Source organism: Phocoena sinus, chromosome 9 (genome assembly GCF_008692025.1).
Source record: "Phocoena sinus isolate mPhoSin1 chromosome 9, mPhoSin1.pri, whole genome shotgun sequence".
Classification (NCBI taxonomy): Eukaryota; Metazoa; Chordata; class Mammalia; order Artiodactyla; family Phocoenidae; genus Phocoena; species Phocoena sinus.
The window spans coordinates 100,150,999-100,168,530 of NC_045771.1; the positions used below are offsets into that span (position 1 = coordinate 100,150,999).

General features: G+C 43.8%; 1 protein-coding gene across 2 annotated transcripts in view; it reads left to right on the top strand.

The window, feature by feature from the left end:
• The window catches only part of VOPP1 (VOPP1 WW domain binding protein), a 114,791-nt gene that overhangs the window by 37,457 nt on the left and 59,802 nt on the right, over positions 1–17,532 (top strand). For both annotated transcript variants that reach the window (XM_032643415.1, XM_032643416.1), the window contains exon 2: positions 12,264–12,322. In XM_032643415.1, coding sequence (XP_032499306.1) covers positions 12,264–12,322 — 59 coding nt within the window. The remainder of the gene's footprint in view (positions 1–12,263; positions 12,323–17,532) is intronic.

Genomic DNA, 17,532 nt, shown 5'->3' on the forward strand with positions numbered 1-17,532 from the left:
ATTTTCAGGGTTTCTGGGGAAACCGGTACAGGCCAGGCTCTCTGAGCCCCACCACTTTTGCTTGTTCCGTATGTATGCAGTCCTGTCTAGGCTCAAATTATGTTCAGAAGGAAGGGTTTTGTGATCTCCAGGAAAGAAGAAAAGAGAAACGTGCAATGAATGGGGATCCACTGGAGAACCGCAAGCAAGGAGTGGGTGTGCTTGCTCTGCTTCCCTCTGGGCTGTCCTCTGCAGAGCCCTGTGTAGCCACCTGAGCCTTGTAAAGTCTCGTGAGAAGGGAGGGAGGCAGGTGCAGTGCCAGCAGCGCCCCGAGCCTGGCCTCCCGGGGTGCAGGAGCGGCCCTGGGCTCTCCTGTCCCCACTGGTCTCCACCTGCCTCTCCTCGTCTTCCGCATCCCCTCCTTTACCACGGGCAAGCCCACACGCGCTGGCTCTTCATCTCCCGGCCCCGGACCAGGCTCGCTGACCAGGTGCGTGGGGCGGAGCTGGCCCTGGCGGGCTGGAATGCTGTCTTGGGTGGCGCTGTTGCTCCCAGCTAGGAGCCCGAGGGGCCAGAGGCGGCGGAGGCTCTCTGCTGGGATGCCAGCGTGAGGTTCCAGCAGGCATGGGGTCAAGGTGCCAGGCGGCAGGTGGAGAGAGGTCCCCGGCTCAGTAGAGAACCCCGCACAGCATCGCATTCTGGCATGTGTTGTGCTCAGGACACCCGCAAGAGGGCCACAATGGAGACACGTGGGGGACTTGAGGTCAGACTTGGGGAAACTGCAGAGCAAACTCAGAAGCAGAAAGCCAGTGGGGGCAATACTGAACATTGGGCTCTGAATGACAGACGGAGGCAGAGATGCAGCGTGAGGCTGTGGGCAGCCCCAGCTTCCCAAACAGCTGCCCGCCCTGGGAGTAGAATCGGCACGTGCCGCAGGTAACTGTTGCGGGACCTTGTCCTTGCCAGGACTGCACAGGAGAAAGCTGCATGAGAATTGAAGCTGAGTCCACCAGTGGAATTTGTCATCTGCTTGCATTTGCTTTTTTACCACCAGACGGTCTTCCTCTTCTCTCTCCATCCCCCGTTCCCTTAAGGACAAAAAAGCCATACAAAACAATCTCTGTCACAGATTTTAATAAGCAGGACACAGTGACAGCTCTTAGAAATGATAGCTGACAAGCTAGGAGACAGAGCTATAAAAAGTTTGCTGACATTCTTCCAGAAATGTGCTGCATTGGGCGGAAAGCCATGGCTGTCTACGATACTTAAAGAATTGCTTTCCTTTTTGACCCGAGTTCTGCTGTCCTCCTCCCTGTGGGTGTTTTCCCCCAGCCCACCCCAGCCCACTTCCTCAGTAGGAGAAAAGGTGAGGCGGCACCCAAAACAGAGCATCAAGACGGTGATGTCCCCATGAGATCGGTTGAGTGTAGCCGCTGTCAGATGTGGGCCAGCAGGTCATTCAGACTACGTGCCCTGGACTGTTTCAGGGCATATTTCCTTTCACTTTTTAAACTCAGATATTATGCACCGTGTACCTGCAAGGGCCAAGTGTGAGGTCATGCCGATGTGTCCCTGCCCTCCCGTTTAGGAGGGGCAAGGGTGGTGACAGCAGGTAACGCCAAGCACTGCGCTCGCTGTGCATTTCCTGGAGAGACGAGAGTCCAGGAGATGCACGCATGGGGCTCAGACGGCACTGGGGTGGTCAGTTCAGCAGAGTCCTCCTGGGTAGATTCAGATCTAGGAGGAACTTCATGTTTAAGCTGAGACCTGAAGGAGGAGTGGCGGCTGCCGTGGAGTCGGCACAGGGATGCCCCTGGTAAGTCGAAGCTGCAGGATGGGATTTGCGGGGCATAAGCAAAGGGCTGCAGGTTCCTGCCCCAGGGTGAGGGGTAGGTCACATCGCCTCTGACCATGGGGAGCCACGTCAAACCTCAGCTCTTGTCACTCTCTTGTCCTCTTTACAGTTAGAATCCAGACTTTTAGAAACCTATCTGTCATCACACAATCTGACACACATTCCTTCCAGAACATAAATCGAATAGGGAGGGAGGGCAGTACACAACCTAAGTTAGGGAATCCTTACCTACTCTGGCATTTTTGCTCTCAAAGCTGCTGCTGTTTCTAATCAGTCTTTCTAGGCATTCCTCTCCACACAAGCTGAGAAGTTGCTATTTTCTCCTCTGTCTGGTGGTTAAGTTTTGGGTCTGCTGGTAAAGACTTAGGCCCAGTATATATCTCTTATCCCATTTGGGGGGACTGTGTGATGTGGTTGGAAACAACGTATCTTTCTCACATTCTCACTCACTCCCCATGAGGTCATTAAAGCAGCGTGTCCCCTGGCCCCCGGCCCGCGGTTGCCGAGCTGCTCTGTTGGCCTCTTCACGTTGCAGCTCTTGAGCTCCAGGCAGTGCCGTTGAAAGGGGTGCCTTTCCTGGATTAGGCCCTTAGGGAGAGTATTGAAAGTCTGGTCTTTCTGTAGTGCTTCTGTTGGAATTGAGCCCATAACCAAGGTTGATTATATTCATTTGTTGCCAGCAGATAACAGTGGCACTGCTGTTTCCATCTGTTATCACTGCTTTCAGATCATTCTAATTAAATCTCCTAGTCGTCAGTTTCTGAATGAATTATGTTTTGGGGCATTTGGAAAATTTGTCACATAAACTCTTTGGGCTGCAGCCCGTGCATTCACTTCATGTTGTTTTGTGCCCCAAAGTTGCACCTCTTGAGTATTTTTAGTAGCTAAGAACTCTCTTCTAAGGGCACGAGGGGTTGTTTTGTGGTTTGCCTCTAAGACGGTCTTTGGGCCCCCTTGGTTTGTGGTTGTTCGTGGCAGGTCAGCCATTCTGAGTACCTTTGTTTTGATTTTGCTCTCAGAGATGCAGTAGTTGGTAGTTGACATAGCTGAAGTATAATCCCTAAGAACCCGTAAAAGGAGATGGAGGTGGGCTCTTCCGTGTGGTTTCAATTGTCATTTTAGTTTTCTTCTAGACAGTGAAGTGATGCCTAAAATAAATCTCTTTCTGACCCCTTGTGAGAGATGTGTCCGACATCCCAAAGAATGAGATTGTGGCACAGGAAACGGCAACGTCTATATACTGCCAGAGAAAGTGCCCCGACGTTAGAAACCGACTGACCTCATTCAAACCCAACTTTCTGCTTGCTTCTTGTGTTAACCTTGGCCAAGTTCATTCACCTCTCCCGTACTCAGTTTACCCATCTGTAAGTACATAAGCTGCCTAATTCCCAGGGCTGTTATGCTGTTGAATGAGATTTCATATGAAAAGCCCCTGGAGGATAATAGGTTCTCCATAAATGGCGGCTGCTATTTTTACCTTACAATTGATCCGGAGTGAAAAGATGCTCTACCTCGTTATTAGGGAAATGCCAGTTAAAACCACAGTGGGATACCAGTACAATACCAGATGATTAATGTGGAGAAACTGGAACCTCATACATTGCTGGTGGGAATGTAAAATAGTGCGGCTGCTTGGAAAACAGGAGGTTCCTCAAAAAGTTAAATGTAGAGTTGCCACCTGACCCAACAATTCTACTCCCAGGTATCTACCCAAGAAATGAAGACACAGGTCCACACAAAGACCTGCATGTAAATGTTCATAGCAGCCTTATTCATAATAGCCAAAACGAGGAAACAACCCAAATGAATGGATAAACAAATTGTGGTGTATCCATTCAAGAGAATACTATTTAGCACTGAAAAGGAGTGAACTGCTGATAAATGCAAGGTTGATGGACATATGCAAACATAAAAGACTATAAGTTGTATGATTCTTATTTAATTGAACCTTGTAGGAAAGGCAGAGCTATAGAGATGGAGAATTGGTTAGTGTTGCCTAGGCTGCAGTGGGAGCTGGACTTGACTGCAGAAGGAAATGAGAGAACTTTTACGGGGGATGGAAATGTTCTAAAACTTGATTGTGGTGTTGAATGCACAGCTGCGTAAATTTCTAAAACTCAGCAAGCTGTGCATTGAAAATGGGTGACTTTTAGGAACTCCCTGGTGGTCCAGTGGCTAGTACTCCATGCTTTCACTGCCGAGGGCCTGGGTTCAATCCCTGGTCAGGGAACTAAGATCCCACAAGCTGTGCAGCTCGAGCCCCCCAAAAGAAAGAAAAGAAAGAAAATGAGTGACTTTTATGGTTGTGATTTTGTGACTTATAGTGAGAAATATATACCCCTGTAAAGGTGTCTGTTGTTAGGTTAAGGAAGTGACTTTTGGAAAGCCCATAGGTAGTCTAAGGATGGGGGCTGCTTCCAGGGGAACCAGCCATGTGATTAGATGATTGGAACTTTCAGTCCACCCCCAGATCTCCAGAGGAACGGACAAGAGCGGGAGATTGAATCTGTTTACCAATGGCCAATGGTTTCATCATGCCTGTGTAATGAAGCCTCCATAAAAACCCAAAAGGATGGGGTTCACAGGCTTCCAGGGTGACCACGTGGAGATTCGGGAAGAGCGGTACACAGAGAGCATGGAGACTGTGCCCTGCCCTTCCCCCAGACCTTGCCCTATGCATTGCTTCCATCTGGCTGCTCCCGAGTTATATCCCTTTACAATAAACCAGTGATCTAGTGAGTAAAATGTTTCCATGAGTTCTGTGAGCTGCTCTAGCAAATTAACGGAACCCAAGGAGGGGGTCGTGGGAACCTCCAATCTATAGCCGGTTGGTCAGGAGCACAGGTGACAACCTGGACTTGCGATTGACGTCTGAGAGGGGAGGGGAGTAGGGCAGTCATGGAGGACTGAGCCCTTGACCTGTGGGCTCTGACGCTGTCTCCAGGTAGTGTCAGATGGAGTTGAATTGTAGGACCCCCGGCTGGTGTCGGAGCATTGCTTGGTGAGGGGGAAGCCCACGCACATCGGGCATCAGATGTGCCGTGAGTGTGGTCATTGTGTGTGAGGGAAGCACAGGGGGAGTGTGGCTTTTCCAGCGCAGTGGTGTATACATTAAACCTCACGTTGAGCTAGAACTTGGATGACATGACAGTCTCATAAATTACGCTTTCTATTGATAATTATGTTAACAGAATAACGTGGTTTTCAGAACTCTTGTGCTCAGGTGAACAGGAATGCTGCATGCCTGTTGCGAGTGCTCCAGGGGATCCTGTCTTTTGCGCTAATTTAGGGTTATGTGCCTGTTGTTACCACGACATCTTCTGATTATTGTTAGAGGAACTTAAGACTCAACAGAGAGACATTTGTCAAGTAACCCGAAAGAAATCACACTGTCCAAAAAATAACACTATAAAGTTAAGCTTATATATAGTCCCATTCTTTTTCCTATGAATATACATTAATATTTATTTTTATATTGTTAAAATCAAGTATATGTAATGTGTTTAAGACTGACTGCATAAAATGAGCATTTTCCATGATGTTAAAATTTTTATAAATACGGTTTTAATTACTGACTACGTATTTGTTTCAGTAACCCCTTCTGGCCTTGTATATTCTTTTTAACAAACTTTGCTTATCTGTTACTTCTTATTTAATTCCTACCTGGATAATGTTTACTTTTGTCAACCAATTATATTTCCTTAATTTCAATATCTCTTTATATCCACTCTCGAATTCTGTATTGGACCGCAAATGATCTGCTTTTTAAAGTGACATTTATCATCAGTATTTTGAAATATATCTTTTCATATTATTTTCTCTCTCCTATGATTTATAACAAAAATATACTATCTTAGATATACTATTTTACTGACTTTATTTTTCTTAGCAAAATATTCCCGTGCTATTGTATGCTTCTCTACAATGTCTTTTGGATGTGTTATAATACTGTTAGCCAAACCCATATTCTGAAAATTTTGGTTAGTTCCAATATTTATTAATAACATTTTTTCACAATTGTTAATATTATTTCCTTGGGATAAATGTGTTTTTTTTACATCTTTATTGGAGTATAATTGCTTTACAATGGTGTGTTAGTTTCTGCTTTATAACAAAGTGAATCAGTTATACATATATCCCCATATCTCTTCCCTCTTGCGTCTCCCTCCCTCCCACCCTCCCACCCTCCCTATCCCCCCCCCCCCCCAACTCCAGGCGGTCACAAAGCACCGAGCTGATCTCCCTGTGCTGTGCGGCTGCTTACCACTAGCTATCTACCTTACGTTTGGTAGTGTATATATGTCCATGCCTCTCTCGCTTTGTCACAGCTCACCCTTCCCCCTCCCCATATCCTCAAGTCCCTTCTCTAGTAGGTCTGTGTCTTTATTCCTGTCTTACCCCTAGGTTCTTCATGACATTCTTTTTTCTTAAATTCCATATATATGTGTTAGCATACGGTATTTGTCTTTCTCTTTCTGACTTACTTCACTCTGTATGACAGACTCTAGGTGTATCCACCTCATTACAAATAGCTCAATTTCGTTTCTTTTTATGGCTGAGTAATATTCCATTGTATATATGTGCCACATCTTCTTTATCCATTCATCCGATGATGGACAAGGGATAAATGTTAATAACCCTGTTTAAGTTATGTACATTTCAAAGGTTCTTTGACATATATTGAAAAATTGTCCTCCTGAGACATTATACTCCCAACAGTATCATGTGATATGTATTTTCCTTCATGCCCTCATCAACTGTAGATACTAGGTCTTTTTCTTTTTCATTAAATAATTTGATATATAAATCCATACTATTATAATTTACATTTATTTGATTAATAATGAACTGCATCTTTTGAAATAGGTTTATTGACCTTTTGCTTTTCTTCTTTGAAGAATTCTCACTTCTATTACTTTTATGTTTTTCCTATTGGGGTTTTTATCTTTTCTTATTGAATTATATAAGCTCTTTATTGTTTAAGGGCATTAATCTTATTCTATTTGAATGCTTTCCTCTATTTTCCTTTTAATTTTGGTGATCTAATTGAACTTGAGGAAATCTGCTCTCCTACCATTCTATTATGAAAAACCAAAGCAGATAAAGCAAATAGACTTTATTTAGAGTATGTTATGGGAGTTCACAGAATTTTCCCAGGGATATGCAGCAGGGACTACTTATGTCTTATAGTCTCCATGACCCTAAGATCTTCAGGATATTAGTAGATAGCGCTACATCTCTGTTGGTTATTTGCTGGCCATATATGAGGTGGTTTCTTCTGTAAGAAACTGGGAGATTTTTTATTTCTGTTTTCTTGAGTTTCTCTGCTTTTATTCCCTTTAATAAATGATGTTTATGAGCAGCCTCGTACTCTTATTTCTAAAAACAGCAGCAACAACAAAACAAAAACAAACACAAAAAAACCAAGGTTCCTTGGAAATGTGTTCCTGAAAAAAAAAGAATGTCCAGAAGCCCAAGGATTAAGTAATAAACACTTAGGGAATTGTTTTAATTTCCAGTACAGGAATTTAAAGCATGATCATTCCTATTTATTATTTGAAATTCAGAGACCTTGAGATAACTAACTGTCACTCCCTCCATAAATTCTTGATCAGACTTCAAGGCCTCTCCACGCCTCGTGCCTCTCTCCCTGGTTCTGAGCACAAAACCCGCCAGCGTCCGGGAGGCTCCCTCCTTCAGACCGCAGAGTGTGGAGCCCATGCTAACTGGGCTGAACTGGACGCAGCCGGATCTCAAGGCGCATCTGAGTTCAGCTTTTGACGAACGTGAAAGCAGCACCTTGTCCCAGCACAGCGCGGAGAGAGTCGTCGGGCTGATTTCTCTTGGGGCACAGCAGATTGTGGGCTTACTGGCCCACGGACAGACTGGCTAAAGTTATTACCACAATAAGTAAAATAAGGATCCTTACTTTCCAGGTGTGGGTGGGATTAGTTCTGTGGGTGAAGCCCTCGTTTGTCAGTTTGCTGTTCATTTAAAGATCCCACCTAAACCGCCACTGAACAGAAGGAAGAGGGGTAGGATTTAGATAAGATCCTCAGCGCTTTGAATCCCTTCGACTTTGCTCTTGACTACCACGTGTCCCAAAGTCACAGGTGGATTCACTTCTCTCAGAGTCGATCAGAATTGTGGTAGAGCTATTCTTTGAACTTGGAATGGAAAAAGGATGTACTATTTTATTAAACGGTGGTATCCTGGTTCTTCCTATAGGCGGTAGAGATAGATGTAGAATAATTTATGTCAGTATGAGGGTTATTATTTGGGATTATCAAGGATTTGTTCTTTGGGGCTTATTTAGATCTTGGCTAACTATGGATAACTATATTTAGGAGGGCTTAACTACATTTATAGATATCCTAGTCCTTCAATAACAGACCACTGGGATTCTTTCCTGAGTACAGATGTCTTACAAGCCTTTCCAGGTTAAAGCTTAGATTCCTCACTTGGATTTCTCCTGACACTGGATGTTCTCTCACAGTTCCACAGATTCTGCTTTGTTAATAGTTTATAAATTGTATGCCGCTACTCTTTACACTCTCTTCAGGAAATAGATGGTTGTGCTATCAGTGCTTCCAGTAGACACATCATGAGCTCTTGGAAGGCCTGCCGTTTGCCCGGAACCTGGTAGAGCATCTTGGCTATTGTGGGCGCCCAGTCAGTGACAGAAAGTAGCCGACCTGACCTCTCCTAACAAGTGTATTTTCTGTTTCAGTAGATGGTCAGTTTTTGAGAAATCACGGTAGTATCTTTGCAGAATGCATACAGCTACTTCTAGGGGTAGACATAAAACCCTGAAATTGATTTTTTTTTCCCCCGTATTTACTTTTCAAAGTCTTTTTGGAGAAGGGTTTATTGTTTTTAGGGAGATTTTGGAAAACTGCATACCACAGAGTTTTCCAAAATGTAAGGTATTACATATTTAGAATCTTTGTTCTCAAGAGGTTCGGAAGCATGGCTTCTGCTTAAATGATAGATGATCGCGGGAAAAATGAGCCTTGGAAGTCATTTGTTCTAGAGAATTGAGAAAGCTGGCTTCAGGGTGCGCATTTCGGGATAGAGTTGCTAACTGTGGCTGTGGCATTTAGTCAGCTACACCCCGGTCTGGCATTTAGATATGTGCGGTCTCAGTTACCTCATAAAGCCGTCTTATACATTCAGCAGGGAGGACAGTCTGTCCTGTTTTATTTATTTTTTTATAACATCTTTATTGGAGTATAATTGCTTTACAGTGGTGTGTTAGTTTCTGCTTTATAACAAAGTGAATCAGCTGTACATATACATATATCCCCATATCTCCTCCCTCTTGCGTCTCCTTCCCACCTGCCCTATCCCACCCCTCTAGGTGGTCACAAAGCACCGATCTGTCCTGTTTTAGAAGTAAGGAAGCTGAGATCCGGACTAACTGGCGACATGGCTGGTGAGTGGCAGTCAGGATTGGAACCCAATTTTCTAGGCTTTAATCCATCCTTCCTCTATCGGGTGGATTCATCTGGGCCCCTGTGCCGTGGAACCTGGCACAGTGCTTCTGTCTGCTTTTCCCCATGCTGCCATCTGCCTGCCTGTGGGGTTGCCTCTGACAGCCCAGCATTGTTGGGCAGTATTCTGGAAAGCCCCGTCTCACTCATCCTTTACAAACTCCCATTTTGACCACATCTGCAAAGTTCCAGCTGTCTGGCTCCGCCCTGAATCCTGGTGTTTATGCTGATTTGGAAATTGCAATCGGTAGGCTAACTGTGGCTCTGCTGGTGGACTTTCACTTGGCAGGAACTGGCTCTTCATCCTGGGTGGTTTCCAGCTGGAATCTCCCTCTGCACTTCCTACCTGTGGAAGCTCATCTCCATTTTTAGCACGAGGCCTCTCGGATGCTGTGCAAACCGACTTTGACACCGGTGTGCAGTTAACCAGCGTTTACTGGAGGAGAGGCTCAGCAATGGAAGGGATCAGAGCTCCCCAGTCCTCATTCAGTGTTTTTCAGTTGATTCATGAAATGTGACTTGCGTTCTTCCTATTCTCCAGCTCTAAAATGATATAATAATGTGTTAACTTTTGTGAGGTACCATATATACTTGTTGCTACGGTATCGACATTCCTTACAGGAAAGCTGTTGTAAAAAGTCCAGCGTCCAAAAGTAGTGAAGACGTTGCCTGGATATTAGCAAATTTCAAGAACTTAACTTCTAGGCAGCTCAGTTTAAAAGGGATTTTTCTCTTCTCAGGAAATATGGCCGCAACATTTTCTTAAGAGAATCTCTAATAAAGGAACAAACGGGGTTCATACTTTAAAAATTGGTCTCACTTGAGTGGCTTAGTGAAAAATGGTGAAAGGTTATCAGCAAAGAACTGAGAAAGAGTAACAAACAAGCACCAGTGGAGTTACTGGATACCCCAGCAAACGCTGGGAAGAGACTGGGAGGTCTGAGCGCCAGTGGGTGGAGCTAGTGGCATCTGAGGGCCCAGGAGGAGAGGGTGTTCTTGTAAGTTTCGTGTGAGTGTTAATCCCACCTCCCTCCATGTGGTTACTCCTGGCAAAGGGGTGGCCTGTGTAGGAGCTCCGTGATGGCACTTAGGGAATCTCTTTGGGCTGGGGAGAGTGGATTTAAAAAAAAATCTGGGTGCATTGCCCTGAGTCTCCATTGAGATGCCTTTTGGGGTGGCCAGGGCAGCAGGAAGGGAGGTTTTGTTTTTTTTTTAAATTTTATTTATTTATTTTTGGCTGCGTTGGGTCTTCCTTGCGGTGCGCAGGCTTCTCACTGCGGTGGCTTCTCTTGTTGCAGAGCACGGGCACTAGTCACGTGGGCTCTAGAGCGCAGGCTCAGAAGTTGTGGTGCACGGGCTTAGTTGTTCCGCAGCATGTGGGATCTTCCCGGACCAGGGCTCAGAACCCGTGTCCCCTGCATCGGCAGGTGGATTCTTAACCACTGTACCACCAGGGAAGTCCAACACATAACATTTGAACTCACCTCTCCCTTGGCATTCTGCAATAGATTTGGGGTCTGTTTCTGAACTTCTACAGCTGTCAGGCAGACTGAGGCAGGAGGGCATCACCATACTCCCGCAGGGGTAGGCGCTGGACGAGACAGTTCGTCCCTGTCTTGCCCAAAGAAAGCTTTGTTTTCACTGTGCCTTTTCCTGCTGGTAGGGACTGATGAACGTGGATCATGGAGGTAGGAAGTTGTGTATTTTTAAAGTGATGGCATGAGTGGATTAATTTTAGAAGAGCCTTGCTCAGCTAGGTCAGAGCGTTTCTGCTCGGAGCGCTCACTTACAGTTGGTGCAGCTGGCTTCCTCTTACTTGTCAGGTGTTTGAGATACTGAAGCCTCCAGGGTGGCATCGCACCTGCTCTGCCCTGCCTTCCCCTCCAGAAAGTTCAGCATCAACTTCCTCGGAAAACACAGGGAAGTCTCTCCTTGTCCCCCTCTTCCGTCTTTCTCCTCCCTGGGAATGATCAAGGGCAGGGCCCCCGCGGATGCGTCAGGTCAGTTCTGCCTCACGGAGTCTGGCAGACATGGGTGCCCACTGGGGAATCAATGACTTGAATATGGCTTTTGGAAGACAGTGGACCCTTGAACAACGTAGGTTTGAACTGCGTGGATCCACTTATACCTGAATTGTTTTCCGTGGTAAATACGACAGCACTACACCATCTGTGGGGACGGAGGGCTGACCAAAGTTCTACGCGAATTTTCAACTGTGTGGACAGTGGGTGTCCCGAACGTCCGCGTTGTTCGAGGGTCAGCTGTATTCTGAAATATAAAGGTCTAGAAATGTTAAGACTCTGGGAAATGTCTTTCAAAACCAAATATTGGGGGAAATCTTTGTGATAATTTACTTCTATCATTCTTTAGATATTTGAAGTATCATACCATGTGAATTTTTAAGAATGGTTTGTTTTTTTTTTTTTTTTTTTTTTAGAATGGATTGTTTTTAATCTGCATTTTTAGTGAATTATTCATCCCCGTTTATTTATTTATTTATTTGGCTGGGCTGGGTCTTAGCTGTGGCACACAGGATCTTCGTTGCAGCCTGCTGGGTCTTTAGTTGCGATATGCGAACTCTTACTTGCGGCATGTGGGATCTAGTTCCCCGACCAGGGATCGAACCCAGGACCCGTGCATTGGGAGCACAGAATCTTAGCCACTGGACCACCAGGGAAGTCCCCCCACCCCTTGTATTTAGAGCTATGAAAAGCTATCAAAATGATAGGGAAATAGATGTTTTCCTCTTTTTTAAAAAATTTGAAGAAATAACAAGTCATGTTGGGGGTGGATCTCCCTCTAGTTCATCGTCCCCCCAACCCCTGCTTCTCACACTTTAAGCTGCATTCACTCATCCTTCCTTGTTTCTTTTCATGGGATCTTCTCAACAATATGCAAACTACTTTTCACTGACAAAGCTTTTCTTCTATTTCCAGTGCACAGAGGCCAAAAAGCATTGCTGGTATTTTGAAGGACTCTATCCAACCTATTATATGTAAGTATTTGCACTTATCTGTTGGTTTGATTCTGTGGTCACATCTTTCTCTGGGAATTATTTCTTTCCTAGGTCACAGGACTGGTTATGGGATGGGGCATGCCCAGCCTCACGAGGCCTCCACCCCTGGTTTCACCTGCCTCCACCCCACAATGAGCAGGCGACCTCCCTAAGGATAATCTCCCTGCCCTGACCAGCTGCTCTGAGGACAGCTTGGAATTCTGGGTGCTCTGTTCTGTGAGGCATGTTAGCTTGTACATGATTGGTCACAAAGGGCAAAATGTCTGAACAAGGCCAGAGTTATGCTGGTTTATACAAATCTCCCTAGGCAAAGGGAGCAAAGGTAGTGGGAAAGAATTTTGAACTTGAGCAGGACAGGACAAAGTACTTAGCTCAGCTGCTGTGACTGTGAGAGAGAGAGAGAGAGAGAGAGAGAGAGAGAGAGAGAGAGAGAGAGACAACAGTGATCACAAGGGTCACCCAGCCGGGCCCCTCCTCCCCAGGCAGGTGCAGTCAGCCTTGTATGGTTCTTGGTTCAGGGCAGGTTATGCCTCTTCCTGTGCCCTCAGCACCTGCCAATATTACTCTTATTAAAGCATTGCCATATTTTCTCCCTATTGTTTTTCTGTATTTTTAATATCTGCTGTGTTAGCCACTAGCTCTGCTGAGCCACCTGCCTAGGTGGCCAGATTAACTCTCTAGATTATTAATTATTATTTTTGATAGTGTTTTGAAGTTCTGTGAGTTTTGAGTGGAATAAGCCAAATTAATTTTTCCCAGAAACTCTTGTATTGAATTTTGTGAAACACGAGAAATTTCAGTAATGCATATAATTGTGTTATAGAAGAAACACTCTCTTTTCTAGTATATAGGGAGATTGGACAGGAAATACTACACAAAGAGGATTAGTTCTTAATTGGCCAAGATGTATGTTTTTCTTACCTGGCATTCTTGGGGAGTTTTTAATCTCAGAGAGACCAGTGTAGGTGGGGAAGGTTGCTGGGCTGTGAATTGGGACGAAGCACAGGGAAATGGGCAGTTTTCCAGCCTTGGCTTCATATCAACAAGCAGGAGTCCTTACTGCCCTACATGGTGGGAGTCCTGGCAGAAATCCTCTGCAACTGCAAAAAGACAAAATCCACTTGGAAGGTAAAGCAGCAGCAAAAGGGCTTCGGTTCTAATTACAGAGTTGTCAGGTTGAAGAAAAATGGTTGTGGGATAAAAGGGAGAGGAAAAACTTGGTTCTTAGTACAATGGGTTTTCCCTGGGAAGCTTTAGTTCTTGATTCAACTTCTTACGCAGGTGTGGCAGGTGTGAATCAACCGTGTCTTCCTTTGAGCTCTTTCTCCAGCTGTTTTGTAGATCAGCTGATGAACCATTTCCTGGTTTTTCAGAGGTTGGTAGTCAGAGGTCCTTGCTGTTCTCGTACTTACTTGCTCGTTTGTTCCTTTATACGTTTATTTATTCACTACATATTTTGAAAGTGTTTTTGCATTGACAGAAAATACAGAGACAAGCCCTGTTTTGTCACTCAGACCTGCTGGTTTGGATTCCTTTCACCTCTCTTCTCTGCTGATGGTGAGGGGAAGGGTCCTAAAAATTAAAAAGTAAAGTCACTCTGCTTTTAGAGTACTGAAGCTCAGTATAAAAGTAACAACAGGTGGCATTCATTGAGCACTTAATATAGGCTAGGCAGTTTTACGTCCCTTACATGAATTTATATCACTTAATCCCCTAGCCATTCCTCTCCTCTCTGTTCCCACTGCCTCCACCTGAGTCCATGCCTCTGTCGATGCTCATCTGAAGCACTCTATAAACTCCCCCCGCCCAGTGTTGCTGAGCTATAATTGGCGTATAACACTGTATAGGTTTAAGGTATATAACGTGATGATTTGATACACTTATATATTACAAAATGATTACCACAATAGCGTTAGCTAACACCTACATCACATCACATAATTACATTCTTCTGGTGATGAGAACATTTAACATGTACTCTTTTAGTAACTTTAAAGTATATAATAAAGTATTATTAACTATAATCACCATGCTGTACATTCGAGCCCCAGAACTACTTATTTATCTTCTAACTGGAAGTTTGTACTCCTTAACACGTCTCCTCATTCCACGCCCCCTGCCCCAGTCCCTGGTAACCACCATGCTACCCTCTTTTTCTTTTTAATAAATTTATTTATTTATTTTTGGCTGCATTGGGTCTTCGTTGCTGCGCACGGGCTTTCTCTAGCTGTGGCGAGCAGGGGCTGCTCTTCATTGCGATGCACGGGCTTCTCCTTGCGGAGCACGGGCTCTAGGCGCACGGGCTTCAGTAGTTGTGGCACTCAGGCTCAGTAGTTGTAGTTCGCGGGCTCTAGAGCACGAGCTCAGTAGTTGTGGCGCACAGGCTTAGTTGTTCCGTGGCATGTGGGATCTTCCTGGACCAGGGCTTGAACCCGTGTCCCCTGCATTGGCAGGTGGATTTTTTTTTTTTTTTTTGTGGTACGCGGGCTTCTCACTGTTGTGGCCTCTCCCGTTGCGGAGCACAGGCTCCGGATGCTCAGGCTCAGCGGCCATGGCTCACGGGCCCAGCCGCTCCGCGGCATGTGGGATCCTCCCGGACCGGGGCACGAACCCGTGTCCCCTGCATCGGCAGGCAGACTCCCAACCACTGCGCCACCAGGGAAGCCCGACAGGTGGATTCTTAACCACTGTGCCACCAGGGAAGTCCTACCCTCTTTTTCTAAGAGTTCTTGTTTTAGATTCCACATGTAAGTGAGATCATAACGATTTATCTTTCTCTGTCTTATTTCGCTTAGCATAATGCCCTCAAAGTCCATCTATGTTGTTGCAAATGGCAGGATTTCCCTCCTTCTCAGGACTGAATAAAATTCCATTGTGTATATATGTACCAGATCGTCTTTATCCATTCATCCATCGACAGACAGGTTGTTTCCATGTCTTGGCTATTGTGAATGATGCTACAATGAACCATAAGATTGCAGATACCTCTTTGAGATCTTGTTTCCACTTCCTTTGCATATACACCCAGAAGTAGAATTGGCAGCTCTATTTTTAATTTTTTGCTGTTCTCCGTAGTGGCTGTACCAATTTACATTCCTACCAGCAGTGCACAGGGTTCACATTTTTTCCACACCAACACTTATCTTGTATTTTTGATGATAGCCATTCTAACAGGTGTGAGGTGATACCTCTGTGTGGTTTTGGTTTGCATTTCCGTGATGATTGAGCACATTTTCATGTACCTGTTGGCTATCTCTGTGTCTTCTTTGGAAAATGATCTGTTCAGTTCCTCTGCCCATTTTTTTAATTGGATTATTTGGTGTTTTTGCTGTTGAGTTATATGAGTTCCTTGTATGTTTTAGATATTAATCCCTTATCTGATATATGGTTTGCAAATATTTTCTTCCATTCAGTAGACTGCCGTTTCATTTTGTTGAGTGTTTCTTCTGCTGAACAGAAGTGTTTTAGTTTGATGTAGTCCCAGTCCCTTTTGTTTTTTGTTGTTTGTGCTTTTGGTGTCATGTCCAAAGTCATTGCCAAGACCAGTGTTGAGGAGTTTCAGTTTCTTCCCTACAGTTTCTTCTAGGAGTTTTAGATCCATTTCAAGTTAATTTTTGTGAGTGGTATAAGATAAGGGTTCAATTTCATTTTTCTGCATGTGTTTCTTCAGTTTTCCCAGAGCTATTTGTTAAAGAGACTATCTTTCCCCATTGGATGCTTTTGGCTCTTGTGTTAAATATTAGTTGACCTTTTATGGTAGGGTTTATTTCTGGGCTTTTTATTCTGTTCCATTGGTTAGTGTGTCTATATTCATGTCAGTACCAAACTGTTTTATTACTGTAGCTTTGTTGTATAATCTGAAGTCAGGGAGTGTGATACCTCCAGCTTAGTTCTTTTCAGGGTTGCTTTGGCTATTCAAGGTCTTTTGTGATTCCATACAAATTTTAGGATTGTTTTTTCTATTTCTGTAAAAATGCCATTGGAATTTTGATAGGAATTCCAGTGATGCTCTAGATGACTTTATAATGGATCTCCTTTCATTCTCTTCTCCCATCAAGTTCTCACTTCTTTCTAAATTACTGAAAATTTTGTGTCACTCTCCTACTTAAAAACATCAGGAACAAAGTTCAAATCCTTAGCCAACTGTAAACAGGTTTCCATGATACTTGGCTGGTTTTATCTTCTTTATTGTGAGTCCCATGAAGGCAAGGCCCACAGCTTTATTTAAAAATTTTTCTTATTTGTCTTTTTTTTTAATTGAAGTAAAGTTTATTTACAATGTTGTGTTAGTTTCAGGTGTACAGCAAAGTGACTCAGTTATTTATATATATATATATATATATATATATATATATATAAAGAATATATATTCTTATCAGATTCTTTTCCATTATAGGTTATTACAAGGTATTGAATATAGTTCCCTGTACAACAGTAGGTCCTTGCTGTTTATCTATTTTATCTAGTAGTTGTGCCTGTTAATCCCAAACTTCTAATTTATCCTTACCCCCTTCCCCCTTTGGTAGCCATAAGTTTGTTCTCTATGTCTGTGAGTATATTTCTGTTTTGCATTAATGAACTTATGTAAGTTCATTTGTATCATTTTTTAGATTCCACATATAAGTGATGTCATGTGATATATGTCTTTCTCTGTCTGGTTTACTTCAGCTTAGTATGATAATCTCTAGGTCCACCCACGTTGCTGCAAATGGCATTATTTCATTCTTTTAAAAAAATTTTTGTTGAAGTATAGTTGATTTACAATGTTGTGTTAATTTCTGCTATACAGCAAAGTGATTCAGTTATACATATATATATTCCTTTTCATATTCTTTTCCATTATGGTTTATCACAAGATATTGAATGTAGTTCCCTGTGCTATATGGTAGGACCTTGTTGTTTACCTATCCTGTATATTATAGCATGTGCTAATCCCAAACTCCCAACCCTTCCCTCCCCCACCCCTCCCCTTGGCAACCACAAGTCTGTTCTCTATGTCTGTTTCTGTTTTGTAGATATGTTCATTTGTGTTGTGTTTTAGATTCCACACATAAATGATATATGGTATTTGTCTTTCTCTTTCTGACTTATTTTGCTTAGTATGATAATCTCTAGGTCCATTCATGTTGCTGCAAATGGCATTATTTCATTCTTTTTTATGGCTGAGTAATAATCCATTGTATATATGT